Raw genomic sequence first — 25,385 nt, 5'->3', positions numbered from 1 at the left:
CATGTGTTCATCGTGTGCCCGTTCCAGGAACCCGTCTCGCTTGACAGAGCTATGCCATCCAATCTCTCCTGTATCGTTGAGAGAAACGGGGTATCGGGCCTTCCCTGCTCCTCCTGACCATTCGAAATCGACCAATCTTGCGCGCCAAGTCTTGTCCTCCTTGACGCACATAATGTTCAGTTCCCTCAGATCTCCATGAACGAGGCCAGAGGCGGCTAGGTGTTGAACAGCTCGACTGAGATCGTTCAGAACCGAGTCTTTCCCTTCCGACGGCACTTCAACAAACGGCTTTCCATCAACATGATCCATCACAATAAGCCAGAAGCTGTCATGATAGACCTGCTTGGCGTGAAATAAGGCGGGAGCAAGTCCTGCCTTCGCAAGCAGTTCGTGTGCCTCGACGCCATACGTGTGACTGAATTTCACGACACATCGTTTGGAATCGAACTCTGTTCGGAAGAGAGGCCTCGTCCGTCCGTCATCGCCTTGGACAAGAATGTCTTGAAAAACGAGCTGATGTCCATCCAATGGTAGTGAAGTGGTATCAGGAAGGCGAGCACTCAGCATTGAAGTTTGGCTCGGTGTGACTCTCTGATAAAACAACTCGAGCGAGGCAATGCTCTCCTTCAGACATCGAAAGAGATGTGCCACTTCGCAGATCCGTGCTTCTAGGGGATAAGAATTGACTTCGAGCGAGATAAAATTCTTCAATGCTTCTGTCGTTGGCTCGCCAGCGAAGACAATGCCAGAGACGCGGATGAATGGGCCCGCGATCACGATGAGGAATGAGGGGGAGCAACTCACATTGCGCAGATTTTTACGCTACCAATTGATGTTAATGCCAGTCACAATCCCAAGTTAAGGACTTACTCCACGCTGAACCCACATCCTCCTTGCAGTCGCCGCAATATAATTGTTCACCTCCGAGTCTCCCATTGAGACCTCTACCCTGTGGACAAAGAATGCGATCTCTGTCTGCAAGCCTTCGTCGTCTCCCACACGCACCCGTATGCAGTCGCACGCAACGGTTCTGTCATCATCCGAGGTCCAATGCAACACCTTGTCCAGGAGGCTGTCCATAACATCTTGGATGAGTGCGGAGCGGTCATTTGCATTAGTATAAATTTCGTTTGCTTCATGGATAAGCATATGCGCCAGGGAATACTCCTTGGGGGTGATCGAGTCAAAGTTTCTTTTGCACAAGGATGATTTGAATATTTCGAAGATAGGGGCATATATGCCGATGGGATGTCCGAGGCAGTTGGCAGGCCGGCCTGTTAGAATCGGACCAGTAATCTGTTCATATCGCCACTCTCTGGGAACCGCGGCCTTAGACGGTGCATTCGCCTTACGACCAAAAGATACTGCGCGTTCAAAAATCTCTGTAAGCAGAGCGGGATAAGCCACATGATGGCGCGGCGAGAAGCACAAGGAGCGCACCTTGGACAGTGGAAGGTTCCACTTCAGCGCCTGCTTCACGCCGATTCTCTCCAAGCTCATCATCCCTATGCTCCGATAATGCTGCTGATCTCCTTTCAACTATGCAGATACTCATGTGCCAAATATTCAGACGCTGGACCTGGAAAATAGGTACCTACCTTTCACCAGGCAAAAAGAGACGAATATTGGCCTGGTTAAGGAAACAACACAGTCTCTTACAAGTTCGAACTGGGCGACTGGGGGATTCCCCTGAATCCATTTCTCATCAAACTTTACATCGCGTGTATACACAACGTGGTCCAGCTAGACACCACAGATCTTAATATGAATGCTTGTTGGATTGCAAGTGAGAGGTAAACATACCTGGTACAATTGTATGTACGCGCTTGCAGAAGGTATGCTAAGATCATTCATACATTCGGTCATCAGTTCGGATATATCCATATTTTCTTCGACGATCTTGCTAATGATCCTGTTTTCATTCTTATGGAATATATAGATCTTGAGCATTTTTGAAAGGGAGAGTGTGTGAATTATGCCACATCCCGAGCGCTTACGGAAATAATTCGTGTAGCACAGCCTCCTTTTTGAGTGCACGCGAGCGCCCCCTTCGGCACTTGAAAAAAGTTCATGCCGCTGACGGGGTCAATTCTTTCCCTAAACCGCTCACACCCGAATATCTCTTCACCTCACCCGCTTTCACTTCAATCCATCTCAGTCTCCTGCTCGACGTCTACCCTCTTCATCACTATGCTACCAAGACCAGCACTCGCTCAGATCGCACGTCGTCAACTAGCACGCACGGTCACCCGACCACTGGTCTTCCAGCGAACAGCCCCATCGGCGATTAGGCCCACTTTACAAAGCCCCATCGCTCGCAGGTGGTATTCTGAATCATCCAAGTCTGAAGAGGCAAAGGCAAAATCCGATGAAGAGGTAGCAGATGCTGTTGGGAAGGCTGCTAAAGAGGCGGAGAAAGAGGGCGAGGAGCTCATGCAGTTACTAAAGAAGAAAGACGAGGAGATCGTCGACCTAATGGTCCGTCAATTGCGTCCTCTTGACTCACTTCTCAGGGTCTAATATGTTCCCAGAGTCGATTACGATATTCTCAAGCCGACTTCCACAACCTGCAAAGGATGTCCAAGCTCGAAAAGCAAAAAGCGCAGACATATGCCGTCACCGCCCTCGCAAAGTCCCTGCTCACAACACTTGACAACCTGCACATGGCTCTTCACTCTATCCCCGACTCTATCCTCGACGTCTCTAAAACTGCTTCAAGCGCAGCAAAGAAACCAGATCCAGAATTCTTCACTCCTTCGACCCACACCAGCCTCAAGCAGCTGCATGAAGGCGTAATGCTCACACGCAACTCGCTGCTTCAAGCCCTCAAGTCGCACGGAGTCGAACCATTCGATGCCAAGGGCGAGGCTTTTGACCCGAATTTCCATGAAGCGTTATTCGAGGTACCTGTGACTGATGAGATGGAGGGCAAAGTCGTCGAGGTCATGAAGGGCGGGTACAAGATCGGTGATCGGGTGTTGCGTGCAGCGCAAGTCGGCGTGGGGAAGAAGCAGGCATAGCCCATCTATGTCTTCTTCCATGCTGCACGCTCTGCACTGCACATCGGCGATCGAGCGCGGTTTAAGAATGCAGAGGGGAGTGTAGACATTATTTGAAATCTACCATATTCACTACTCTCAATAACATCAACACCCTTTTTACCTAATTTCGACCGCGAGACGCGCCGTCAACGCCGCCTTGATGTCATCTGTCACCTTATTCACCTCTGCTCTCTCCACGCTTCGCTCCATGCTACGGAAGGTGATTCTCACCGCTAAGCTGCGCCTCCCGTTCCCCTCGTGCCAGAAATCGTCAATCAGCTTGACGTCTTCCACCAGATCTCCCCCAACTTCCCGAATAATGTCCCACAGGTCGTTTTCTTCCCAACCCCCCACCTCGCCTCCCGCCGCCTTCCCACCAGGGTGAGGCCTACCCATACCGAGCGGAAGCCAGAACGCGACGTCCCTCTCGCTCAGGGGATACTTTGAGAACTCCTGGAACGTACTCAGCTGTCCGTCCTTGAACTGCTTCCAGAACCTCTCGTCCTGGCTCCAGAACAGCCTGATGTCCGGAACGCCGAAGAGAGGCATAGCGATCCTCTCCAGGCCCATGCCAAATGCCCAGCTCCGTTCGTCCACAGGGTTGTGACCCGTACGTGCGATGGTCGCGTCGAGTACAATCCCACAGCCTAGGAGCTCAAGCCACGCATCGCGGTAGCGCACCTCGAGTTGGAATGAGGGAGACGTCCATGGGAAGATGTCGGGTGTCCAGCGTACATGAAGTGGGTCACTTGAGGGAGGAAAGATGGACAAGAACAAAGTCGTGATTCGCAGCTTGAGATTTTGGGCCATAGGGAGCACCGTCTCCGGGAGATGAGAGGATTGCAAGGGGTTCGTCACGGGGTCAAAGTCCAGACAGTCTTTCATGATGATTTTTGAGTCGGCGATACGGCGTCGTAGCTCGTCGTTCTCTGCTCGCAGCTTGTCCATATCTACGAGGTTGACAAGCCGGGCACCTTCGGTCTGGTGGAAAGCAGGATAATGACTCCTGTCGATTTCGTCTCTCCTGTATACATCCGCTGTGCATAGCCAACCACCGCTTTTCGGTGTCTCCCGGTAAATATCCACCTCGTGCGCGCTCGTATGCGTGCGAAGCATGACACCTCTGTTGATGTAGTAGCTCTGACCCCTTTCACGGCCGGGGTGGTCAGGTGGGAACCCGAGCGAATCAAAGTTTAGTTCGGGTGTGACGACCGCGGGGAGATTGTCGTAGCATTTGAACCCCTCGAAATGGCCAGCGATGAGCTTGCGGATCGTGTTGAGCGGGTGAGGAGGGGTGACATGTAGACGTCGTGCGAGAAGTGCGGCAATGGTCGGTGGGAGGTTGGTGTAGTCATCTGTTGGGTAAGTCTCTCCCAGGACAGTGATGGTTTGCGGTGAAGGTGTGTGGATATTGCGGGTATTTCTTGGTATTTTTTGTGCAAAGAGCACCCTCCATGGCCGTACTTTGACAACCTTGAGCATGGTGACTCGTTTTGGATTTCAACTTTCAACAATGACTTTGGACCCTGACAAAAGGGAGAATCTATCGGAGCCGAGGATAATCCATATGAAAAGCTTCCGGACAGTGACGGCAAAATTTAGTATGCAATGAGCGCTTCTTGCATACACACCTCTCTCCCCTTAAACCACTCGCGATGGACGTCGACGAGCCGTCCCCGCCGCCTGCAAAACGTCTAAAGACGACTCGAGAAAGAGCAACCAAGCAGCATTCAAAACAGAGCATTTTCGCCCCATTTCGCGCCTTGGGTCTGGTGACGAACCATGTGCCCTTCGCCGTGCAGCTTCGCTCCTACAAAGGGTCGACAGAAGGGCCTCAGATACACATATTGACGTGCATTGGTCAGAGCTGGCTTCTCTGGGAAGGGGGGAAGATGAGGCTGCTGTTCGTTGGTCAGGAAGCTCCGTTACCGCTCAGTGCGGTCGCATTCGACGCTGTGGATGGGGACTACATCTGGGCAGCTGCTGGTCCGCATCTGATCAAATATTATCGCGGCAAAGAGGTGAGCCCTGAGAATCACGGTTCCAATTGTTTAGACTCACTTGCTTCAGGTTACTCGGATCACCAGCCCAGAAGAGGTTAATATCTCTCAAATTCTCTGCTTTGGCTCGCAGATCCTCGCACTTTCAGAAGATGGATCAAAATTGTTCATATGGCACACCCCTGCAAATGGTGCGCTCGTATAGCAACTGCTTCGACTATATCCTAATGAAGTTTTAGAGCTATATACAACGATCGATTTCCCGCCCGATTTCACAGCCACGCATCTGCTACATCCGGCCACCTACTTAAACAAGGTTTTGATCGGTTCTGCGCAGGGTGCCTTGCAACTATGGAACATACGCACTCGGTGAGCTCTAAGCACCGAGTCGTTGCAGCTGTTCTCATATATCCAAAGAACGCATCTATTCACATTCCCGTCTTCTCGCTTTTCATCCGCAGTGGGGTCACACGCCGTGACTTGTCTGGTCCAGTCCCCCGCTGTCGACGTCGTTGCCATAGGCTTCTCATCTAGCCAAGCGATAGTCTACAACATCCGAACCGACGAGTCTATTATGAAGCTGAGCATGGCGAGCGGTGGTATTCGTGCAATGGCATTTCGTTCAGGTGAGTTGCCTCCACCTCTTCCCCCCCTCCTTCTCCATTGAATGCTAGTCCTAAACCGGAAGGCAGACAACGAGCCAATACTGGCTACTGCTTCTTCTACCGGTCAAATAGCGACCTGGGACTTATCTAAGTCTGCACGACTGGTTCATTTGTCCCGGATGGCGCATGGGGCTGGGGTGACAGCGCTCTATTTCGTCCCTGGCCAGCCGCTTCTTCTGAGCGCCGGGGAGGATAACAGTGTTAAGGTGAGCTTACTTTTGATCTTCATGATGATAACGCAACTCATGCATTTGCAGCAATGGCTGTTTGACTCACCACTGGCCCCTCCTCGATTTCTCAAAGGTCGCAGCGGGCACAGTCGTTCCCCGCATCTCGTTCGCTACTACGGTCATGATGGGAAGAATATTCTCACTGCGTCCGCCGACCGCTCCCTTCGATGCGTCTCCGTCGTGCGGGACTCGCGAAGCTTTGAGCTGTCCCAAGGCTCGATCGAGAAGAAGGCGTCTGCGATGCATATATCCGCCGATGAGTTTAAGCTCCCTCCTGCGATTGCGATCAGCTGGTCAGAAACGCGTACCAAAGATTGGGACGATATTATGACCGGGCATGGGGAAGCCGGTGCTCGGAGTTGGTGGCTGCTGGAGAAGCGGATAGGCAAGTTTTCCTTTGGAGCTGGGAACAGAGGTAGCGGCCCGAGCGTGAGTGGGGTCAGGGCGGTGTGCGTAAGCGCATGTGGGAACTTTGGCCTGGCGGGCACAGAGGATGGGAGCGTGGGGATGTGGAATTTACAGAGCGGGATTCTAAGGAAGTCGTTCGACTTGACCAAGCCCGTGAAGGGGGAAAAGAAGAAGAAGGCAAAGGAATCGGAAAAGATTGTTACGGGCATCGTCACAGATGCGCTGAACAGAATGGTTGTCGTCTCGACATTGGCTGGGACTCTCCATGTATGTCACTTAATTTCCAACATTTTGTCAGGCAGCTTACAAATTCAAGTTCTTCGATTTCTATACCACGGAGCCGCAAGCAGTGGTCACCCTACCGAGTGCTGCAGTTTCGGTTGTCTTACATCGTGGAAACAACATGCTGGCTGTTAATTGTGAAGACCTCGTCGTACGAATACTGGACATTGAGACGCGACGGACCGTACGCGAGTTGCGGGGTTTCAAGGGGAAGGTTTTGGACTTGGTACGCAGCAATGTGCCTCATTTTCCTCACGCTTCTTATTTTGCTTCAGGCATTCTCTCCGGATTCAAGATGGCTTATTACCACCTCACTCGATTCCATCATCCGTACATTCGATATACCCTCTGGATGTCTCATCGATGCGTTCAGAGTCAACAGCATTGCGACCAGCTTGTCCTTCTCTCCTACGGCAGACTTCCTTGCTACCTCCCACGTTGACAGTGTTGGGTTGTACCTGTGGTAAGTCTCAAGATTGCTGGGGTGATTGGATCTGACAGCATTGCAGGACGAATCGTGCACAATTCACAGAGGTTATCACGAAAAGTGTGCAAGAAGATGAGATTGTTGAGCTTAATCTCCCATCGATGCAAGGCGTCGATGAGGCGGAGGGTCTCGAGGCTCTTGAAGGCGAAATTCTCCCGCCGTCCGACATCTACGCCACACCACAGCAACTTGCTGACGGCCTCGTCACGCTAACCCTGCTGCCTCATTCACGATGGCAGACATTGCTCAACTTGGAGACGATCCAACAACGAAACAAACCAAAAGAGCCTCCAAAACCTCCTGAGAAAGCACCGTTTTTCCTGCCGACGCTGCCAGGGACCGAGCAGAGGTTTGCGCTGGATGCGCAAGCACCTGACAAGGGTACTGGAAAGATGCATCTAAACAGAGGCGTGCTGGCGTCGGTGGAGAGCGAGTTTGTGAGAAAGCTCCTGGAGGAGGACAACAATGGAAAGTATGAGTTGTTCTTCAATTACGTCAAAGCCCTCTCGCCTGCCGCAATTGACCTAGAGCTCCGTTCGCTCTCGTCCACAAAACACCTCGTCCTCTTCATTCATGCGCTGACACAACGATTATCCACGCATCGTGACTTTGAAGCAGTGCAGACGTTTGTCGACGTCTTCCTGCGGATACATGGCGATGTCCTGATCGTGAACGAGGAGACGATGGGGCCGCTGCAAGAGTTGGCAGAGGTGCAGAAGAGGGAAAGTGAGAGGGTGCTCGAGCTGATCACTTCTAGTCTTGGTACATTATCGTTCGTCCGGCAGGTCGCATAATTGTATTTCTACTCATATCTTCCCGTGGTGCTCGTCACTCTCTGCTGGTTAGTTGCCGATCTGTGTATAATCCACCCGTCCTTCATTGACACCCACCGGTCTGCTTAGTGTTCACCACATACACGCCTTGCAACCATTGTCCATGACCTATCAAACAGGGTATGCGCAGTGGGACAGCTCGTCAGCAAAAGGCTGGTAACTAATAGCTGGGATGCGGTGAATCAAAATGTGATCTCCTACTATTTCCGACGGGGATCGAACCCGTGACATTCGCATGTCAGGTTGCCCATAAGTACGATGCACTACCACTGTGCTACGGAAACACATACCTGATCGGAGTCAAACTTGGGATCTAGTTTACATCGGTGCACGCCACAAGTGTATGGTTTCACCGAGAAGCCGAAATGTGTTCGGCCATGCTTGAGAAATGGAAGAGGTAACTCAGGTGGCAGGCGTGAATCATGCTGATCGAGTGCTCGAATCCAGACGCGATAGAGACTCCAGCGAACGAGAGGAGTAGGAGGAGCAAACGGAAGTGTCCGCAAGTTCCGGTACTTTTGAGTTGACAGCAGGGTCGGTGCAGAAGCACGAAGTCATCTGGCGCCTATTATGCGTGATCAGAGGATGTCCTTGCGTCACATTGGCTGGTACGTACGTACCGAAGGATGATATTCCACGACTATACATCGACAGCATCGCTCCTTGTCTTGACACTCTCGGAGCCTAGCCTGTGTGTGTTCGCCCACACGGTGGCACGAAACACTAGAACCACAGGGTCAAGGATGATAGGCCTTTCCGTTCCCATTCGGGACTTTGCACCGTCCTTCTCCACCTGCAGCAACGCGAAAAGCTGCGCATTCATGAAGCACGTCTCGTTTCGCCTACTTTCTAGACCGAGTGTCGTAGAAGAAAACGTTCGATAGTCCTGTGCTTCTACTTCATCACGAGGAACCTCCATGGGCAACGGAGGTGGGACAGGATCAGAAGCTAGAGGCCTGGAGGAACAATGAAAGACGTAAGGGAAACGGGGTAGGAGGTAGGAAGAATGAAGGGCAATAACACGTATGTCAGCACGGGAAGTGGTGAATTCAGCAAGTACGCGAAGAGTTCGTTGAATCGGTGACTCTGCGGCAAGGTCAGATGATTATCATGACAGAATAAAGACGTGCGCACGCTTCATTCCCCGATCTGCTCTTGTGTTGTGCCAGAATGGCCGCGCATTCCAAAGACGTGCAAGGTACACACACCTTAGACAACCAGAGCGAGGAAATTGATGATGGGCGATGAGGAACCGCTCGACAATGTTCACGAGGTATTTGCAGGTGCCGATATACGGTGCCTGAATGCGGTATCTTTGAGAAGAATGCGGACTTCGAATGTGGACGCCGAATCGGACGGATAGACACGCTGTGAAAACAAATGTAGGAGTGAGTTGATCCCACGACACCAGAGCACATCGAGGTTGGAATCGGGGTAACCGTGCCGGCAGGTACGAAGGGACAGCGGCGTGTCAGTTCCTACTGGGTATTGTTCGCCTCGTACCCGTATTGACCTAAGATTTAGTCCAATGATCAATGCTTGCCAAATATTGAAGGCATGTCGGAAATTCGAAGGGCTCCTGAGGAAGGAAACCGCACGAGCAAGGTCCGTACAGATAGGAGAAGAGCATTGCCAACAAGTCGGGATCAGCTGCTGCCGCATGATCCCCACGCGGCATGAGGTCCGTCAAAAGCCGCCGGGTGCAGTTGTCGTTCTTGTTGGATCTTTCACGCTCGAGATGTTGATTAGGTTGCTAGCTGACTCGATTGCATGTCGTGTCGCCTGGTGAGAAGCAGTCTTCCAAGCCGCTGTCGATAACAAATGCATCCAAAGCTCAGTCCAAACTAGGGTGTTGAGCATGCGTGCGTGTATTATTCTTGCGCGAAACACGATTGCCATTATCGCTCGAAACTTCGCTGAGAGAACCCAGGGCTGTACGATTTGCGATGTAGAATCATTTGTGGAATCCGCGCTAGGTGTGCGATGGATGAATGGAGAAGTCTTCTGAGCGTGTTGTTTGTGCAAGCGCGTCCACGTGTGTAGACGATGGTCTTCTCCAGCATGCGTTGGAGAATCCGAAGTTGGAGAAACACTGATGGAGGGAGGCGCACCCGTCGGGTCGAGTTACCGGGAAAGGGAAGGATGCTTCGCAGGTTCTGGTTCCTGCGGGGCGGGCGGGCAGGGAATTCTTCCTGCCGGTGAACCTGTGAACACGCTATGAATAGGATTAACCCGGATCTTGCCTAATATCTGTGAAGTCCGACCAGGAGAGCGGTGGTCTAAATTACAATGTATCGAGCTGATGACGTGTGAATATATTCAGTTGTTCTTCCAAGTTCCGGCGTTGTGATTGTGGAGGGATATGTTGGGGAGACTAAAAAACGGGCGAGATGTGGGAAGTGAATGACCCCGGGTAGACGGAAGTAAGTGATGTAATTGGTAGAACACGTGTTCGATTGCGCGATAAGCTTGGCTGTGGGTATTGTGCCTGTTGTGGATGTATGTATGTGGAAATGTAGATTGATAAATGGTAATATGGAGGATGAGAGAGAGTGAATGAGGAAGATGTTTCTGGTGAAGTGAAGAAGGAAGAGAAGGAGAGAAGAAGGAGAAGAAAGAGAAGAGAGAGAGTGGAGGGATGAGAAGAAGACGGAAGCTGAAAAGAGGGGTGTGACAGTGAAAGTCTAGACAGGCCTCGGTGTTGAATCGAGGCCATTCGTCTCTCTCTTTCTCCCCCCTCACCCCTCACTCCCTCTCTGCCCCACCTTCACAAGGGTCGAATTTCCTTCATCGTCCCCTTCACTCTCTGCGCCCTCTCTCCCGCCGGTGAGACATCTCCACCCAAATCATGTCAGCATATCCCCCTTCAAGAGGTTATCATTACTCCTCGGCACAACCATCGGCATCCACTCACTATCAAGCTCCTCCTGGTCCTCCTCCTTCTCATCAACCACCACCACCAGCTCCTCCTCCTCCTCAACACCACCACCACCAACAACACCATCAACCTCCTCCAATTCGAACTTCTTATCCAAATGCATCCATGCCTCCACAGAGCGCTCAGTCACAGTACTCAGCTCAGACTTTACCCCCCATAAGCGCTTCTTCTCGCCACTTACCATCAACTCAGCTACCAAGTCCACACATGTTGACAATGGGCGCTCCTTACCCTCACCAGCACTACCCCCAGCCTCACTCTGCCCATCCACAATCAGCACGCTATGCAGGCGGTCTACCTACCCCAACCTCCTCTGCACCCGCTCACCACGGTTACTCCGACCATGGCTCACGTACGGCTACCCTACCTCCTCCACGTCCCTCGGGTCAAGCCCAGCTACCACCACTAGCTGAGAGCAGAGCGAGCACATCAGCGAGTATCAACGCGGCTGCTGCCGCTGCCGCCGCTCAACTCAAGGACGACGACAGTCTGCCTGCAACGAGTGACTTTGTAAAGAAGCTTTTCCGGTTAGTTCCTCCTTATAGCCGCTTGTTCACATGCTCATTCATCACACAGCATGCTAGAGGATCCCAGCTTCTCCAACGTCGTATCATGGAACCCCGTTGGGGACGCCTTTGTCGTACGCGACATGACAGAGTTCACCAAGACCATCCTGCCACGGCTATTCAAGCACTCGAACTTTGCCTCTTTCGTCAGGCAGCTCAACAAGTACGATTTCCACAAAGTCAAGAACCCCGACGACACATATGGAGAACACGTGCGCCTTCCTCCTTTCTCGTTATAAGATCGATTCTCATCATAACCTAGAGCTGGACCTTTCAGCACCCAGATTTCCGTGCCGACCGAAGGGATATGTTGGAGAACATCAAGCGCAAGGTCCCTGCAGCGAAGAAAGCACGGCCGAGTACGCCAACTGTTGCACCCAGTCCACCGGCAACGAACGGTACCTCTGCACATGGAGCAAATGGTGTGCATCCTGCATCGCCCGTGGCTGCCAACGTACCATCCTCGAGTACTGCGACACCCCCGAACGGCAGCGTCATCCCCGCGTCTGTTTCTTCCCAACTAGCTCAACACTCTTCCCACATTTCTCAACACTCTTCCGCCATTTCCATACTTCAGAACCAGGTAGTAGAGCTCACCCGAAACCTCGAGGGTGCCCAGCGCCAAATCAGCGAGCTCACGAGCTTGTACCAGCGCAATCTGGATGAACTCATCTCGGTGCGACAAGCACTAGCAGAACAAGACTCGGTAGTGGGAGGCATCATGGGCTACACAGTGAGAAACACAACAAAGGTCGAGCCTGTCGTGAACGGCATCGGCCACCCGGTACAGAGGTACCAGAACGGCCAGTATGCTGTGCAGATGAATGGTCAGATGCATGCTGCTGTTCAACAACCTATCCCGCAACAGCAGGTCATGCAGCAGCAACAGAGCGCCCACACGTCTCCAGCACATTCCCCTTCCTCCGCTCGGGCAAGGAATGCTTCGCTCATGGAAGCAGCTCAAGCCCAAGCAGCAGCACAAATGCAGGCCCAAGCAGATGCACAAGCCCAATCAGTGCAAGCAGCTCAGATGGCTCAGATTGCGGAGGCTCAGGCTCAGGCTCATGCACAGATGCAGGTTCAGGCTGCACACGCACGTGCCCAGGCCCAGGCGAACGCAGAGGCCGTTGCTGTCGCTCAGGCTCAGGCAGCGGCACACGCCCACGCTCAGGCTCAGGCAGAAGCTCACATGCAGATGAAAACGGACCCTGGGATGGCTAACGCGTATGCAGGGATGCCGGGAAGTGCGCAGACCTCGCCTACTCATGTCAACCCTCAGGCGACTCTGGCGGCCGGAGCTCAAATGCAGATGACAGGGATGCCAGCGGAGATGCCTCAGATGGAGCAGGCAGCTATGCCAGTTCCTGCTGCGAATGCGGACCCTGCTTATGGGATCAACAACCTCGTCCCCGACCCTTCTACCGTCGCTGCGATGGGCGCTTTGCCCCTGACGCCGGGATCATTCAGCAGAATGCAGGCTGCCGTTGGTATGCTGCCAGACCTCACGGACGGGCTGGGGAACCCATCGATGCAAATGGTTACTCCTGCGGATTTATTCTCCTCCCTGGGCAACACCCTTGGAGCCCCGCTTTCGCCAGGAACGATGGAGGCTCTTGGGTTCGAGATGCCCATGTTCACTCTACAGGATTCAAACGGCGCACCAGTAGTGAGCGTTGGCCCGATCCTGCAGACAAACTCTTCGTCCAGTTCGCCCCCCTCCAAATCTCCCCCAGGGTCTGCAAGCGGCCCACGGCCACAGGCGTCGAAAGTCCGCAGGTTTAGCAAGTCCAAATCGAGCATACCTGTCATTCTGTGGAACCAGACGCCAAAAGTGCTCGTGGTGGATGACGATATTGTTTCCCGTGGGCTCAGTAAGAAATGGCTAAGTAAGTTCGGGATCGACGCTGCTGTGGCAAAGGATGGAGCGGAAGCTGTGCGACTTGCCCAGACCAGAGAGTTCAACCTGATGTTGATGGTGAGTCTGTTGGGTTAAGTGGAGAAACCTGCTCAGACCGGATTGTTCAGGATATCGTTATGCCTGTTATTGACGGTATCGGCGCAACCAATATGATTCGCCAATTTGACAGAAGCACACCGATTGTTCCGATGACAAGCAACGATAGTCCGGCGAACCTGGCATCCTACGTCTCCCACGGTCCGTCCTCATGTTTTCGTATTGATGCTCTGTTTGCTGACTTGTGTGGTAGGTATGACCGGCATTTTACGCAAGCCATTCAATCGGGATTCCCTCCTTGCCCTGCTTGAGACGCATCTCCACAGACTACAGGCCCGCGACGTGCATTTTCCTCCTGATCGACCTCCATCCCCATCTCGGCCCTTGGTTCAAGCGAGTATCACCGAGATCGAGGACGAGTCTGACGAGGAGGATACGGAACAAGTCAAGGCCACGCCGTTGGGTGACGTAAAGAAGAACCTGTCAAAAGAGGAATTTGGCCGCGTCCTTGCCAACCTTCGAGGATTTGGTCTCGACCTCACAGCAGGCAATCCTGTCAATCCCGACAGCACCCCCGTTATGCAGACATCAGTCTCTCAGAACAAGCGTGTTCTCGTGGATGCTGAAATGCCCGAAGCGAAGAGGCAGCGATTCCAAGTAATGCAATGATGCAATGATGATGGCCTTTTTTGTTGGAATCTGGTTCACGGCGGATTGTTTTATTTACCCCAAGGCGTTCCTTATTTGACGACCACCCGCAATAGCGATGGGATTCTGTATTCCACCCCAGATTACATTCACCCTGTAGCGGATGAGATCAATGTACTGCTGTAGCGACCAAATCAACTCTTAGGATGTAGCCATACTACGACAGTGCCACCTGAACCTTGTTGTTCCAGCACTTAAGTTGATAATCCAGAATTATGGGTACGAGATCTCTCAGCCCAAAGTCGGGCCAGTACCCGGGGGTGAATTGTATTTGAGTGGTGTCGCAACTCTGTCATCAACGAATTAGTTGTGAGTACAGAACCCCCGTACGCACATACCTGCCACAGCAGGAAATCGCTCAATCTGTGCACCCCGCTTGTCCTCACGAGGATATCTAAGGGTGGGCTGCCCCGAGCATTGGTCTCAAGATAACGGTCGATGTCGTGCTCGGTGATACCGCTCAACAAACGTCAGAGTACATAATCAGGGGAGAATCAGATACCTACCTCTTCTTCTCATCAATTACCACGCGTACGGAGGCGGCAATCTCGTTGCGGGACGCATACGGCATGCAGATGTTAAGAATCGCCCTGTCGGAACTGTAAGCAACATGTTCGATTCTGAGTTCGGTGTATATACCTGTCAGTTTTTTCCGTCATCGTCTCCACCTGCTGGGCGATCTCTTGTACATCCTGAGGAAGCATGCCCCGCTCGCCGATGACGTTTAATCGCACACCATACTGATCGAGTAATTGTCTAACATCGGTCAGTAAGCTTTCGAGTATAAACCCAGCGAAATGTGCACCCTTTCCGACTGATCTCAATCAACTTCTCTCGCAGCAGTTTCATGAGTGCGTCCACTTCTTCCGGCGTTCGATTGAAGTTCTCAATGGCGAACGCGTACACAGTGACGCATTTAACACGCAATTTCAGCAGGCACTCCAAGATCTTCGAACAAGTTCAGAGCATGACCTATAGAATATGTGAATACGCACCCTCTGGAGGGAAGCAAAGCCATCGGCGTGTCCTTCTTTAATCGCCTTTCCTTCGTGTCGGGCATACCGCCGGTTCCCGTCCATAATGAACCCGATGTGCTGTGGTATGGGTCCCGCGGCAAGAACATCGAGAGTTAAGCGGGTTGCGCGATCGTATAGCCAAGATGTGAGCACTCCGTACCATTCTGACGGATATGCGATCGCTTCTGACATAGCCAATCAGTGTGAAGTTAGAGGGAAGAAAGGTTGGAGCTCGAGGCTTTCAAGGATTGATTGTTGGACGCGACGTGGTCCCTTGGCCCAGTGAGGTTTCTGCAGCACGTGGTTGCCCGAGACGAGTTGAAGATCAAGCTCAGAAGGCGACAAAGCTGCACGTCCCTTGTCGGCACCCTCCTCACAGCCAACTTCCACTTTGTTTGTTTGCCCGCCCGCTGATCAGCTCGCTCCTCTACACTTAACGCAACTTCCTATCAAGCATCTTCTCACACACACCGTACTGTCCACAACTGTGGCAAACTTTGAGTCGATCCCGAACTACACACACCACATTCCATACAACTTTATCACGCATCTTCCTCCCGACTAGCAAGACATCGCAACTCAACAATTCATCACGCGTATCGAGAGACTGCGCCAAGTGGGGACGACATGTTGCCGCTGGAACCACCAGAACCCGAGCCCTTGAGCTTAAGCGACATGCTACATATGGACTCGGACGAAGATGATTCAGGAGAGGATGAGATTGATGATGGAATTATTGAGGAACTAAGTGAACCTCAGAGGAGATTCAGGCGACCAACGTATGGCCACAACAAGTCAAATGGGCAAAATGGTGCCCTGCGGTCAAATACCCAGCAAGGATCATCCACTAAAGTTGACCCCGCCATTGTCGAGTACCAAATAGCACAACTTCTCAACCAAAAGGACCATGCTGGCGCAGCTGCATTTGCCGTTGTCGTAGCTGCTGCAGCAGACGCATTGAAGACACAGGGATCGTCCGACACCCCGGCAGAGAGCATAGTCCAACTTGCAGCTTTGCTACAGGCGGCAGCTCAGCAGCAGCAACAACCCCAGTCTCAGTCTCAGCCAGAATCTGTGGAACGTATATCAGCCCCTCCAACCGAGGCAGCGTCGCGCCCAGGTGCAAGCAATGGATATGCGTTGAGTTCTTCGGTCAACGTATCCCCCCAACCCGCAAGGCGGATTCCTGTATCCCTCCCAGTGGACAGGGATATGGGACGAATATCAAGCCCTCCTTCCGTCACCGCTGCTACGACCGAAACTGGTGCCACTGGTGGCGCGTCTGAATCACCTGAAGATGCGTCGACCAATCCATACAACGACATTACCGAAATATTGGCCCATCTTCATGCGCACTTGGAGTCTACCGCAGCTGCTGCCAACGCATCCGGTGCAGGGCATGACACAGGTGACGAAGCAAGAGTGAACATTTGCGATGAATGCCAGAAACCCTTTAGTCGCAAAAGCGATTTGGCTCGACATAAACGCATTCACACGGGTGAGAGGCCATTTCGGTGTCCGCAGCCAGGCTGCGGGAAAGCGTTCATTCAGGTATGTACGAAGCATGAGATCATAAATAGTAACAAACTGACCTTTTACGTCAGCGATCCGCGCTCACTGTACATTCACGAGTCCATTCGGGAGAACGTCCACATAACTGCGAGTATCCCGGTTGCGACAAGACGTTTGGAGATTCTTCGAGTCTTGCTCGTCATCGCCGCACACACACAGGACGGCGACCTTATCACTGCTCTGAGCCCGACTGTGAGAAGACATTCACACGACGAACCACGCTTAATAGGCACATGCTGACGCATAGACCTGGCTATGTCCCTGAATTGTGAGTCCTTCAACTTCTGTGGGAACGCAAGCTAATCTCAGCTACAGAATACCTACACATGGTCCTCGGCCAGCGAAGAGAAGACGTCTCGAGTCGCACAGCTTTGGATATGCCATGTATGACCCAGACTATCCCTACCTGAATGGAGTTCACGGTCTTTCATACGCTAACGCGGACGATTTCATGCATGATGTGGATGCTGGCAGGTCTGGTGGCGAAAACTCCGAGGATCCGGGGCTGGCTGCCAGCGTGGCGAGCACCAGCGCCGCGATTGCCGCTGCCATAGCACAAGCTCGTTCACAGGATGTGGATTGGGCGGTGGAGGAGGACGAATTAGAGAGCGAGGATGGGGACGAGGAGGAAGAGGAAGAAGATGCTGGACGACGGGTTCGTCAGGATGAAATCGGCAGTTCACCGGATCCAGACGACTCGCGGGAAAGGCTGCGACGTGCCATGCAGGGGACACTTCATCTCAAGTTGCTGGGAGCGGATGATGAAAAGGGAGGTGAGGACGTTGGTCCTGGAGACTGGGTGAACGAGAACGAGAGCGAGGAGGACGAGGAGATGATTGAGGAAGGGGCGGGAGTGGATGACGGGGAAGAGAATGTATGACCTTTCTGGATCGGTCTTTAGTTGTTGTTGGGTGATGGATTGGGACATAGAAAGGAGTTGATATCAATTGTACAACAACATCACTAAGTTGAAAATTAATGTTGGAGAGCATTGTTGATAATGATGGACCCTTGTGACTATGTCGGAGTGAACCGGGTGAGAATGGAAGATAAAGGATGACCGATTCGGAATCAATCGGGAATAAGATGTATAATGTGCGGCGTAACTTTATTACGGTCCGCGTCTTCCGCGTCTCTTTAGTACCAAGTCCCTTAATGATCAGGCGCGGCCCTCTCTCTCCCGAGGGTTGACATATGAGAACCCATCTTAACGTCCACTCAACTCCTCCTCTTCCCCCTTCACCTCCTCCTCCTCCTCTCCATCCATCCACCACATCTACCTCCACTGCTCCACCGTCGTTCATCTAACCATCCCCTTCTCAATCCCATCCTTCTTCCATCTCGAACAACCATGGCTGATGCTACAGTGACCAACCCCGACGAGATGCCAAGCACCGACCTCATCACCCTCACTAGGCACGCGACTCTTGTCACAGACACCTTCCGACTAGCTCACTGATCTTGTCCGCAGACATGTCCTTGCCGAGCAGTTTCGTTTGGGCTCCACTGCAACGGGTGACTTGACATCACTCCTTATCGCTATCCAGGTCACCTCCAAGGTCCGTCTCTTGTTCTTCACTCGTGTGGAATGCTGGGCTAATCCAGCACCCAGTTCATCGCCAACAACGTCAGGAAGGCACGATTGATCAACCTCATCGGTCTAGCTGGTGATACCAATGTTCAAGGCGAAGAACAGAAAAAGCTCGACGTCCTCTCAAATGACATCATGGTAAACGCCCTCCGTGCTTCTGGAAAGACCGCTGTGCTTGTCTCTGAGGAACTCGATGATCCGGTCATCATTTCGGACCACCGACTGAAGGGGAAATATTGTGTTGTCTTCGACCCTCTGGATGGAAGCAGTAATATTGACGCTGGTGTGAACATCGGCACTATTTTCGGGATCTATAAGGTGGTAAGTGCACACGTGCTATACTTCTCAACCACTAGCTCATCTTCATGCAGAGGGACGGCAGCACTGGCACGGTGGAGGATGTCCTCCGTCCTGGAAGGGAAATGGTGGCTGCAGGCTACACCATGTACGGTTCATCCGCCAACCTTGTTCTCTCTACTGGTCACGGCGTAAATGGTTACACTCTTGACAATGCCCTGGGAGAGTTCATCCTAACCCATCCCGACGTGAGTCGTCTTCAGTCGTGTATGAAATCAGCCCATGACATTGTGTCGCAGATCAAAATTCCGTCCCGTGGAAAGATCTACTCCTTCAACGAGGGCAACTCCTGCTTCTTCTATCCCCCAGTCGTGAACTACCTTCACTCCATCAAATTCCCCGCAAACAACAAACCATACTCGGCCCGTTACATCGGTTCTATGGTGGCTGATGTGCACCGAACGTTGCTGTATGGTGGTATCTTTGGCTATCCAGATGATAAGAAGAGCAAGAAAGGCAAGTTGCGGTTGCTGTACGAGGCCTATCCCATGGCGTTCTTGACGGAGCAAGCTGGCGGTCTCGCAACCACTGGCCGGATGCGGGTTCTGGACGTCGAGCCGACGAGCATCCATGACCGCACACCGATCTTCCTTGGCAGCAAGGAGGACGTACAGGACGTGCTCAAGTTCTACGAGGAGTATGACAAATCGCAAGTGAACGGAAAGACTGCGTAGCCTGTGGCGCACAGTAACCGAAAGAAATCATTCTGGATGTTATAATGTAGGAAGGAGGACCGTGTATTTGGGGAATAACTTGTACCACAAAATGGATATCGTTGGCCTGGTTTAGTTGTATTTTTCTTCAGTTTCAAGGCATCGCCCTGACATCACAGAGAATGAAGATGTTAATTTCCAAAAGTTATTGCCGTGCAGGGTGCGTTTGGAGTAGCACGCGTTTGCTGCGTGGCATAAACTCCACGCCCCAATTTGCACCCGTGTTGAACAAAAAAGCAACGCACATACAGCACACCAACATGGTAACAGGGCACTTCGCTTTCTCTTCTTCTTACCACCACCTTCAACGTTCACCTTGACCATATTCCTCTTCTTTCAAACTGTCTGCATACTCAACTTACCTCAACATACCCGCACAGGGGCACAACGTCGGTCGGACTTCACCCGCACCGTCAGCAAAGTCACGGTCAGCTCACATTCCTCCCGCATTCCAGTCGTTCCAGTCAAACGACATGGCCGGCCCATCCTCTGCTCGCGAGCGCGGAACCGCCTCCGGTGTCCATCATCATCACCGCACCATCTCCTCCACTACGCTCCTCCTCATCCTCTCTCTCGTCCTCGCCGTTCTCGCTGTCATGCTCTCCATCCCCAATCGCTCTGGCGGTGGCGGCGTTCTTAACCCTGAAGCACCCGGCTCCGGCCTGTGGGGCTATCTCACACCGAGACGCAGCCAAGTTCTTGTCGCCCGTGAAAGCCAGGTAGCTCTCCGGGAAGCTGAGGTCGCCCGTCGTGAAGCAGAGCTACTCGCCGGCCAGCCAGGAGGACTTACTATCGCCGCCTGCGAACCATGTCCAGCCTGCGCCCCCATTATGCCTCCGCCATTGCCGCCTCTTCAGACTATCATTCAAGAAATTACTCGCGAAGTGGAACCCTTGCCGTCTCCGGTGACCCCCTCGATTCCTGGTTGGTGGAAGGAGGTTGAGGACCGCATGGAGACACTGTTCCAACGTGAGCTCAAGGTTAGCGATCGGGAGAAAGAAGTCGGACGCCGGGAGGAAACAGTCAATCGTCGCGAGCACGATGCTGGAAGGCGCGAGACTTGGATTATGGAGCAGCTCTTGTAAGTCTTTCTGACGCTTTGTAAGTCTATCACTGACCCAAGATCAGGAACGTGGGTAATCAGCCTCAGGATGTGGAGACGGAAGAGATCATTTACGAGACTCGGAGGGCAAAGCCTAAGGTACACATGACCCCCGCTTTCTGAGGATCTGCGAGCAGGGGGGTACGGTGCTGTGATAACTGTAAATAAACGAGACCAAACGACTTTCACGACGATGGACGACTCTCCACTTCATGTCCTGCTCATCTTCATACAGTTGCGTGCCCCCCCTTCGCTAGAGCCCCCCTTCTCTCTCATTTCCGGAATTGTGAATGCTGAACTGACTCGTACAACAGGAGCTTCCTCCTTCCGCCGCCCCTCCTCATTTTGCGGCTGCGCCTCCTCCTTACGCGGCTGCGCCTCCTTTTGCGGCTGCTCCTCCTCCTTTTGCAGCTGCTCCTCCGCCCCCGCCTCCCCCGCCTCCAGTGGGCTCTCTGAGAATAACTACTGTCACACGTACGCTTTATCCACAAGAGCCCGCAGCCACCCCTGCCCAAACACGCGTGGCCGCTCCTCCCTCTCCTGAAGACTTCACCGTTACCGTTGATGGCCGTCCTGTCGGTCGTACCCATAAGGCCCAGCAAGTGGTAGAGGTGTTGGAGGAACAGGTCGTGGATGAGACACCCAGTCAAGCCCAACCAGAGCGGGAGACCGAGACCATCTACGTGCGTGAGCGTGTCCCTCCTGGCCGTGCTTGGTGGTAGGTGATGAGCCGTCAAGTGCTCTCTTTCCGATTTTTGGAGTGTATATATCTGCTTTCTTCCGTTTTCTTGTGAACATAAGCTTACCTCGTCTTCTCAAAATCTTGTTTTGATTTATCCCTCCCCATTTATTCCTGTTTGAACGATGGATGCCTGTCTGTAGTGAGTAGATGCTCTTTAGTATAGCCCGCCACGACTCGAACGAATCGAATTGATTTTTCATGCCTCTTATGTTCAAAACCCTGAGTAACGTCAACATTCCAGTTAAACCAGTCACGTGATTTTGTTGTCCCTTTCATCGCAATCCACTCCTGTACCTCTTTCACTCTTCTCCTCCTCTCCAATCTCTCCCCTGGTCTTTCACTGTACTGCATCTACGCGAATGTATACTCTACCTGAAGGCCGTCGACGCAAGAGCCATATATCTTCAGTCTCTGCTTTACAACCATCAACACCGTCCACGCCGGTTTTTCGCCCTGCCACACACACTCCACCTTCCCTCTCAGCCCGTCCACCGTTCGATTGGGATGCTGCCAGGGCGAACATACCAATATACTCCACTCCAACAAGATTGTCTTCTAAGTTAGAAGGTGCACAAAAGGGTGCCGGAAAATCGCGGCCTCCGAAAGTATACAGACAGGTATCTTGGATCGAAAAGTGCGTGGCTAAGCCTTAACGACGCCCATGGAAAGTGCTCATAACGTTCAGACTTCGGAATGGTCTTGATCCTTCTTTATGGATAGAGGAGCTGTTATCACTCCCGTCGCTTGTGCCTCTTCCTGAATCCCGTGTATTGGGCTTTGTCGTGGGCGCTGTGCTAAATCTCTGTCACTGGTTCGTGTGGTGGGCTACCTTCAACGACGAGGATAATGGTTGGGAGCTGGAATCTACCTCGAACGGAAACTGGATATGGGTGAGCAAAGAAAACAGTCCTCACAGACTCATGTCTGATTCCGTCGAGGCCAGACAATAACAGGGCTGGCACTGCTGAGCTTTTCCTGTATAAATGTCTTCCTGACCTTTACAACGACCAAGCTCTATCGCATGTTTCTCGCTAAGGTCAGCTTCTCACATATTGTCCAATGCTCTGATACCCAATGTAGCCGAGGAACCTGTATCGTCCACTCATTCTTCCTTTGTCGCCGCCGAACTGCCCTTGGAGGATGGAAACGAGCTGTCTCCAGTAATTCGAACAGCGAAAAGCACTCTTCGCTACATGCGAACTATATGGCACGTCCCTGTCAACTGCATACGGAAATAGACTGATACCACCACATGCAGGCGCTTTGTTAATAATGCACAGACTGCCCTGGTATCTGATGAAGCGTCATCGCTACATACGGTACAGCAGCTGGAAGTCTGGAACCCTGGTGAAGGACAGCTTGCGTTGTTAATGTAAGTGGCTTAGTGGGGAGATGGGATCGACCTCAACGATGGGATTCAGATCATATTCTCCTGTCCATGCACTGTTATACCAACTTTCGCCGAGCTCTCTAATCCTTCTTGCCATCACACCCTCCGTGACCATACTCGTAAGTGCCACCACATTTTCTAAGAAATATGCAGCATTGACATGCATATGCCTCAAGTTGCTAGGCGTTGTTGGTATGTATACCTCTCTGCTACATGACCGTCAAATCCTCGCTTCGGAAGTAATGCATGAGTATAACGATAAGGTCTGTGATGCTTGCACTAATTGGTGTCTGCCGATCGATAACAGAGCGTTGCAGTTCGTATACCCAGTGATCGCTCCCCTCAAGAAGGATGCTGAAACCATGACACATGAGAATGAAATTGTGGATTTCCGCTGGAGATCGTCAGACCTTTACAACTACAGCAGATAACCAACACGTGCGTGGTAGATAATTACAAAATACCTCAGCGAATGTAGCATAGGTTATACATTGCGGGTTATATTACACGTGCTATAGATGCCGGAAAGGATATACGACGAAAATGTGCAGGACAGTTCAAGAGTGCTACTCCGCGTCACAAGCCAATCATACGAGACCAACGATCTAGCGCTTCGTTGTCGTTATAACTTTCGCCCATCCACCTACGTAATTCACATCATCATCGTCGTCGCCGAATAAACTTGGCAAACTCGGTGCATTCAGAATCGGGCGACTTTTTGGCGATGCCATGGACTGAGCAATTCTTCTGGTCGGAACTGATGATGATCGCTGGACGGCTGAACTAGATGGATCCTCACGTACACTGCCCAATCTATGACGTTGGCCAAAGTTCGGGGAAGGCCGCGTACTTTCCATAGAAATGGAACGCTCTAACGTTGTTTCGGTGGGTGAAGACGTTCGTAGATCTAGTGTAGCGCCAACCTTGGTCGGGCTTCTCGACGGCGAACTGGGGTTGGTCACCCCGTTGATGGAGGGGAATTCCACCGGGGGAGTTGGAAGTTGTACCTGAACAGAAGTGGCCCTCAATACTGGTACCGGTGGAATCACCTTCTTGTCTTCTGAACCGCACGCTTGCTCTCCGCATGCGTTTTCGATCGGAGGAGCCATTGCTGACAGCACGCCAGTATCGTGGCAAGTAGGCACTGGATCTTGCGAACATTCCCGGTCGGAGTCACCAAATTCTTCTTTCTTCAACTTGCATCCCAATTGTGAATCAGAATGTCCTGTTTGCAGATCGCTCCCAACGTGATCGGGCTTCGAAAAATCAGGCATGATGGGGGTATTTATGCTTGCAGAAACTAGAGAAGGGCCGCCGTCTAAAATTGCATTGTGTGATGTCTGAACTTCCGCCGGATTTTCACGTGGCGTGGTGGGACTGTCCACGTCTGAAGATGATAGTTCGTGGCCCTCTGTGACAAGTTCGGTATCTTGGGTAGGCTTGTCAGGCCCTTCAGTGTCGCGTAGTATTCCACTGGCAACTGACCGGTCGTAGGGGCCGCTGAGCAGTATAGCTGGCACCTCGTTGTGTTTTAAATGAACAACGTTGTCGGACTTGTGTAAGAGGCTAGCCGGGAGTCCGTCGTTCTCCAGCGCCGGACGTGGGCCGGAGGCTGGGAACGTTACTCGTTCACGATCGCCATATCCATCGGCCACTAGGCCGTGCAAGTCCCCCTTTATATCATTCCATAACACCTCCGGGGAACTTGATCGACTTGGCGAGGTGTCCATGTCAGTGGTAGGGGATGCCGACCTACTCCGAGGCAGGTAGAAGCGACCAGCGCTGGGAATTCGGTTGCCGATGAGCTCACGGCTGGTTTTGCGATCAGAAGACACGGGTGCCGCCAGTCCTTGTATTATCTGAGCACTAACGACAGAAAAGCACTTAAAATGTCTCACCAAAACTGGCGCCAGCCTTGGGCACGGGCATCCCACCGGCCGCCTCGAAACGCGCAATTCGATCCTTTAACCCATCGCCGCTGGGCCGCCTGAGTCCCAGTTGGTTGGGTTTTTGTGGGCTCGACTGGGGTGGGGTATTCTTCCGCTGGAGTGCCGCAATCCGTTCTGCAAGAGGTTTGTCGCCAGCCATCTAACGAGGGGTATATCGCAGTCAAGAGGTGCTGAAACAATGGGAACAAGGGCCCACACAACGGCGGCAGTGCCCATCAGGGACCTCCCATGGAAATGCAACTCATTAACACAATATCGGAGTTGAAACAGCTATTAGATGATCTAGTGTACATACAGATGCGGCACCAAGGAAAGTTAAGAGTTGTATTCCCATTTCTCCGCCATTTGCTCGAGATCTTCGGTGTTCCCTGCCCCTTTCGCAGCCCAGAACGCTCGTCGCGAGTCTTTCTTTCGCGGCGAGTCCTCGCTTCGCAATCCGCGAATAACCTCTGTCACGGGTGACAGTGATTTCTCGGACACGGACTGATCCTCCTCATAAACAATTCTCCCCTGTTCCTTCTGCTGGCGACAAACCAATTTGTAACGAGACTCTGGGCTAGGAGGCGTGTCTCCGGTGATGATCAATTCGTCCTCCTCAGTGTCCAAGTCCTTGCTTTGCCGAGCGCCATCTTGCATCACCTTGCTCCCCACGATCGATGATTCCGAACCCATCGTGTTCCCGTCATGTAGTTTCACAGGTGGCCACAGGCCGGTTGGCGGAAGACCTAGGAAATTCTGCAGCGATCCTTTGGAAAATAACAGTTGGACATCGCGTCGGAAATTGAGCATCTGAACATTTGTGTCAGCCAGATAGGGGATGGTGCAGCCAGTCCAAACTCTC

General features: G+C 52.3%; 12 protein-coding genes and 1 non-coding gene across 13 annotated transcripts in view; 7 read left to right on the top strand and 6 right to left on the bottom strand.

The window, feature by feature from the left end:
• Positions 1-1,930, bottom strand: part of DACRYDRAFT_23139 (uncharacterized protein) — a 2,864-nt gene extending 934 nt beyond the window's left edge. The window contains exons 1-4 of the mRNA XM_040773118.1: positions 1,804-1,930; positions 1,441-1,743; positions 871-1,382; positions 2-822 (exon numbers count right to left, since the gene is read on the bottom strand). Coding sequence (XP_040627715.1) covers positions 2-822; positions 871-1,382; positions 1,441-1,555 — 1,448 coding nt within the window. The 5' untranslated portion in view covers positions 1,556-1,743; positions 1,804-1,930. The remainder of the gene's footprint in view (position 1; positions 823-870; positions 1,383-1,440; positions 1,744-1,803) is intronic.
• A 497-nt stretch (positions 1,931-2,427) lies between these two features.
• Positions 2,428-3,008, top strand: DACRYDRAFT_38633 (GrpE nucleotide exchange factor; the record flags this gene model as incomplete). Its single annotated transcript, XM_040774445.1, has 2 exons — positions 2,428-2,478; positions 2,532-3,008. Coding segments are annotated over 2 exons (528 nt in total), but the record flags the coding sequence as incomplete, so codon positions are not given.
• Positions 3,009-3,158: 150 nt separating this feature from the next.
• Positions 3,159-4,523, bottom strand: DACRYDRAFT_54094 (phenylalanyl-tRNA synthetase; the record flags this gene model as incomplete). Its single annotated transcript, XM_040775229.1, has 2 exons — positions 3,159-3,400; positions 3,440-4,523. The coding sequence occupies 2 exons, from the start codon at positions 4,521-4,523 to the stop codon at positions 3,159-3,161; spliced, it is 1,326 nt and encodes a 441-aa protein (XP_040627713.1).
• A 173-nt stretch (positions 4,524-4,696) lies between these two features.
• On the top strand, positions 4,697-7,907 carry DACRYDRAFT_108868 (Utp21-domain-containing protein; the record flags this gene model as incomplete). Its single annotated transcript, XM_040768752.1, has 9 exons — positions 4,697-5,062; positions 5,112-5,232; positions 5,281-5,410; positions 5,459-5,667; positions 5,734-5,912; positions 5,964-6,611; positions 6,661-6,852; positions 6,902-7,089; positions 7,136-7,907. 9 exons carry the CDS (start codon positions 4,697-4,699, stop codon positions 7,905-7,907), a joined length of 2,805 nt encoding a protein of 934 aa, XP_040627712.1.
• A 240-nt stretch (positions 7,908-8,147) lies between these two features.
• DACRYDRAFT_t45 lies at positions 8,148-8,230 on the bottom strand. Its single transcript has one exon. It is a non-coding gene; the product is annotated as a tRNA-Ile (tRNA).
• Positions 8,231-8,586: 356 nt separating this feature from the next.
• On the bottom strand, positions 8,587-10,987 carry DACRYDRAFT_108867 (uncharacterized protein; the record flags this gene model as incomplete). Its single annotated transcript, XM_040768751.1, has 2 exons — positions 8,587-9,032; positions 10,861-10,987. 2 exons carry the CDS (start codon positions 10,985-10,987, stop codon positions 8,587-8,589), a joined length of 573 nt encoding a protein of 190 aa, XP_040627711.1.
• Positions 10,988-11,088: 101 nt separating this feature from the next.
• DACRYDRAFT_23137 (uncharacterized protein) lies at positions 11,089-14,237 on the top strand. Its single transcript, XM_040773117.1, has 5 exons — positions 11,089-11,411; positions 11,461-11,662; positions 11,713-13,425; positions 13,476-13,605; positions 13,658-14,237. The coding sequence occupies exons 1-5, from the start codon at positions 11,101-11,103 to the stop codon at positions 14,071-14,073; spliced, it is 2,772 nt and encodes a 923-aa protein (XP_040627710.1). The 5' UTR covers positions 11,089-11,100; the 3' UTR covers positions 14,074-14,237.
• Positions 14,238-14,269: 32 nt separating this feature from the next.
• Positions 14,270-15,350, bottom strand: DACRYDRAFT_117208 (Di-trans-poly-cis-decaprenylcistransferase; the record flags this gene model as incomplete). Its single annotated transcript, XM_040770338.1, has 6 exons — positions 15,108-15,350; positions 14,918-15,060; positions 14,752-14,868; positions 14,619-14,702; positions 14,451-14,571; positions 14,270-14,401 (listed from the first exon to the last, which is right to left on the bottom strand). Exons 1-6 carry the CDS (start codon positions 15,318-15,320, stop codon positions 14,270-14,272), a joined length of 810 nt encoding a protein of 269 aa, XP_040627709.1. The 5' UTR covers positions 15,321-15,350.
• Positions 15,351-15,619: 269 nt separating this feature from the next.
• On the top strand, positions 15,620-16,300 carry DACRYDRAFT_23136 (uncharacterized protein; the record flags this gene model as incomplete). Its single annotated transcript, XM_040773116.1, has 1 exon — positions 15,620-16,300. A coding segment is annotated over exon 1 (256 nt), but the record flags the coding sequence as incomplete, so codon positions are not given.
• Positions 16,301-16,340: 40 nt separating this feature from the next.
• DACRYDRAFT_54123 (uncharacterized protein) lies at positions 16,341-16,972 on the top strand (the record flags this gene model as incomplete). Its single annotated transcript, XM_040775233.1, has 2 exons — positions 16,341-16,679; positions 16,733-16,972. The coding sequence occupies 2 exons, from the start codon at positions 16,341-16,343 to the stop codon at positions 16,970-16,972; spliced, it is 579 nt and encodes a 192-aa protein (XP_040627707.1).
• A 1,079-nt stretch (positions 16,973-18,051) lies between these two features.
• DACRYDRAFT_89728 (fructose-bisphosphatase) lies at positions 18,052-19,322 on the top strand (the record flags this gene model as incomplete). Its single annotated transcript, XM_040776931.1, has 5 exons — positions 18,052-18,116; positions 18,172-18,259; positions 18,313-18,612; positions 18,663-18,836; positions 18,888-19,322. 5 exons carry the CDS (start codon positions 18,052-18,054, stop codon positions 19,320-19,322), a joined length of 1,062 nt encoding a protein of 353 aa, XP_040627706.1.
• Positions 19,323-19,769: 447 nt separating this feature from the next.
• On the top strand, positions 19,770-21,401 carry DACRYDRAFT_23134 (uncharacterized protein). Its single transcript, XM_040773115.1, has 3 exons — positions 19,770-20,442; positions 20,490-20,562; positions 20,778-21,401. The coding sequence occupies exons 1-3, from the start codon at positions 19,835-19,837 to the stop codon at positions 21,183-21,185; spliced, it is 1,089 nt and encodes a 362-aa protein (XP_040627705.1). The 5' UTR covers positions 19,770-19,834; the 3' UTR covers positions 21,186-21,401.
• A 1,403-nt stretch (positions 21,402-22,804) lies between these two features.
• DACRYDRAFT_108862 (uncharacterized protein) lies at positions 22,805-24,683 on the bottom strand (the record flags this gene model as incomplete). Its single annotated transcript, XM_040768750.1, has 3 exons — positions 22,805-22,989; positions 23,446-24,444; positions 24,494-24,683. The coding sequence occupies 3 exons, from the start codon at positions 24,681-24,683 to the stop codon at positions 22,805-22,807; spliced, it is 1,374 nt and encodes a 457-aa protein (XP_040627704.1).
• Between the last annotated feature and the right edge of the window lie 702 nt (positions 24,684-25,385).

This window comes from Dacryopinax primogenitus (assembly GCF_000292625.1).
Source record: "Dacryopinax primogenitus strain DJM-731 SS1 chromosome Unknown DACRYscaffold_12, whole genome shotgun sequence".
In the NCBI taxonomy this organism is placed as follows: Eukaryota; Fungi; Basidiomycota; class Dacrymycetes; order Dacrymycetales; family Dacrymycetaceae; genus Dacryopinax; species Dacryopinax primogenitus.
This window is presented reverse-complemented; position numbering and strand designations above follow the sequence as displayed.

What these genes read in the sequence shown, in the direction of transcription:
- DACRYDRAFT_23134 (XM_040773115.1), top strand. Translation starts at nt 19,835, where the DNA reads ATGGCCGGCCCATCCTCTGCTCGCGAGCGCGGAACCGCCTCCGGTGTC. An exon ending in TGGATTATGGAGCAGCTCTT is followed by an intron (nt 20,443 to 20,489) that starts GTAAGTCTTTCT and finishes ACCCAAGATCAG; the next exon opens with GAACGTGGGTAATCAGCCTC. An exon ending in CTCGGAGGGCAAAGCCTAAG is followed by an intron (nt 20,563 to 20,777) that starts GTACACATGACC and finishes CTCGTACAACAG; the next exon opens with GAGCTTCCTCCTTCCGCCGC.
- DACRYDRAFT_23137 (XM_040773117.1), top strand. Translation starts at nt 11,101, where the DNA reads ATGGGCGCTCCTTACCCTCACCAGCACTACCCCCAGCCTCACTCTGCC. An exon ending in TTTGTAAAGAAGCTTTTCCG is followed by an intron (nt 11,412 to 11,460) that starts GTTAGTTCCTCC and finishes TTCATCACACAG; the next exon opens with CATGCTAGAGGATCCCAGCT. An exon ending in GGCATCCTACGTCTCCCACG is followed by an intron (nt 13,606 to 13,657) that starts GTCCGTCCTCAT and finishes CTTGTGTGGTAG; the next exon opens with GTATGACCGGCATTTTACGC.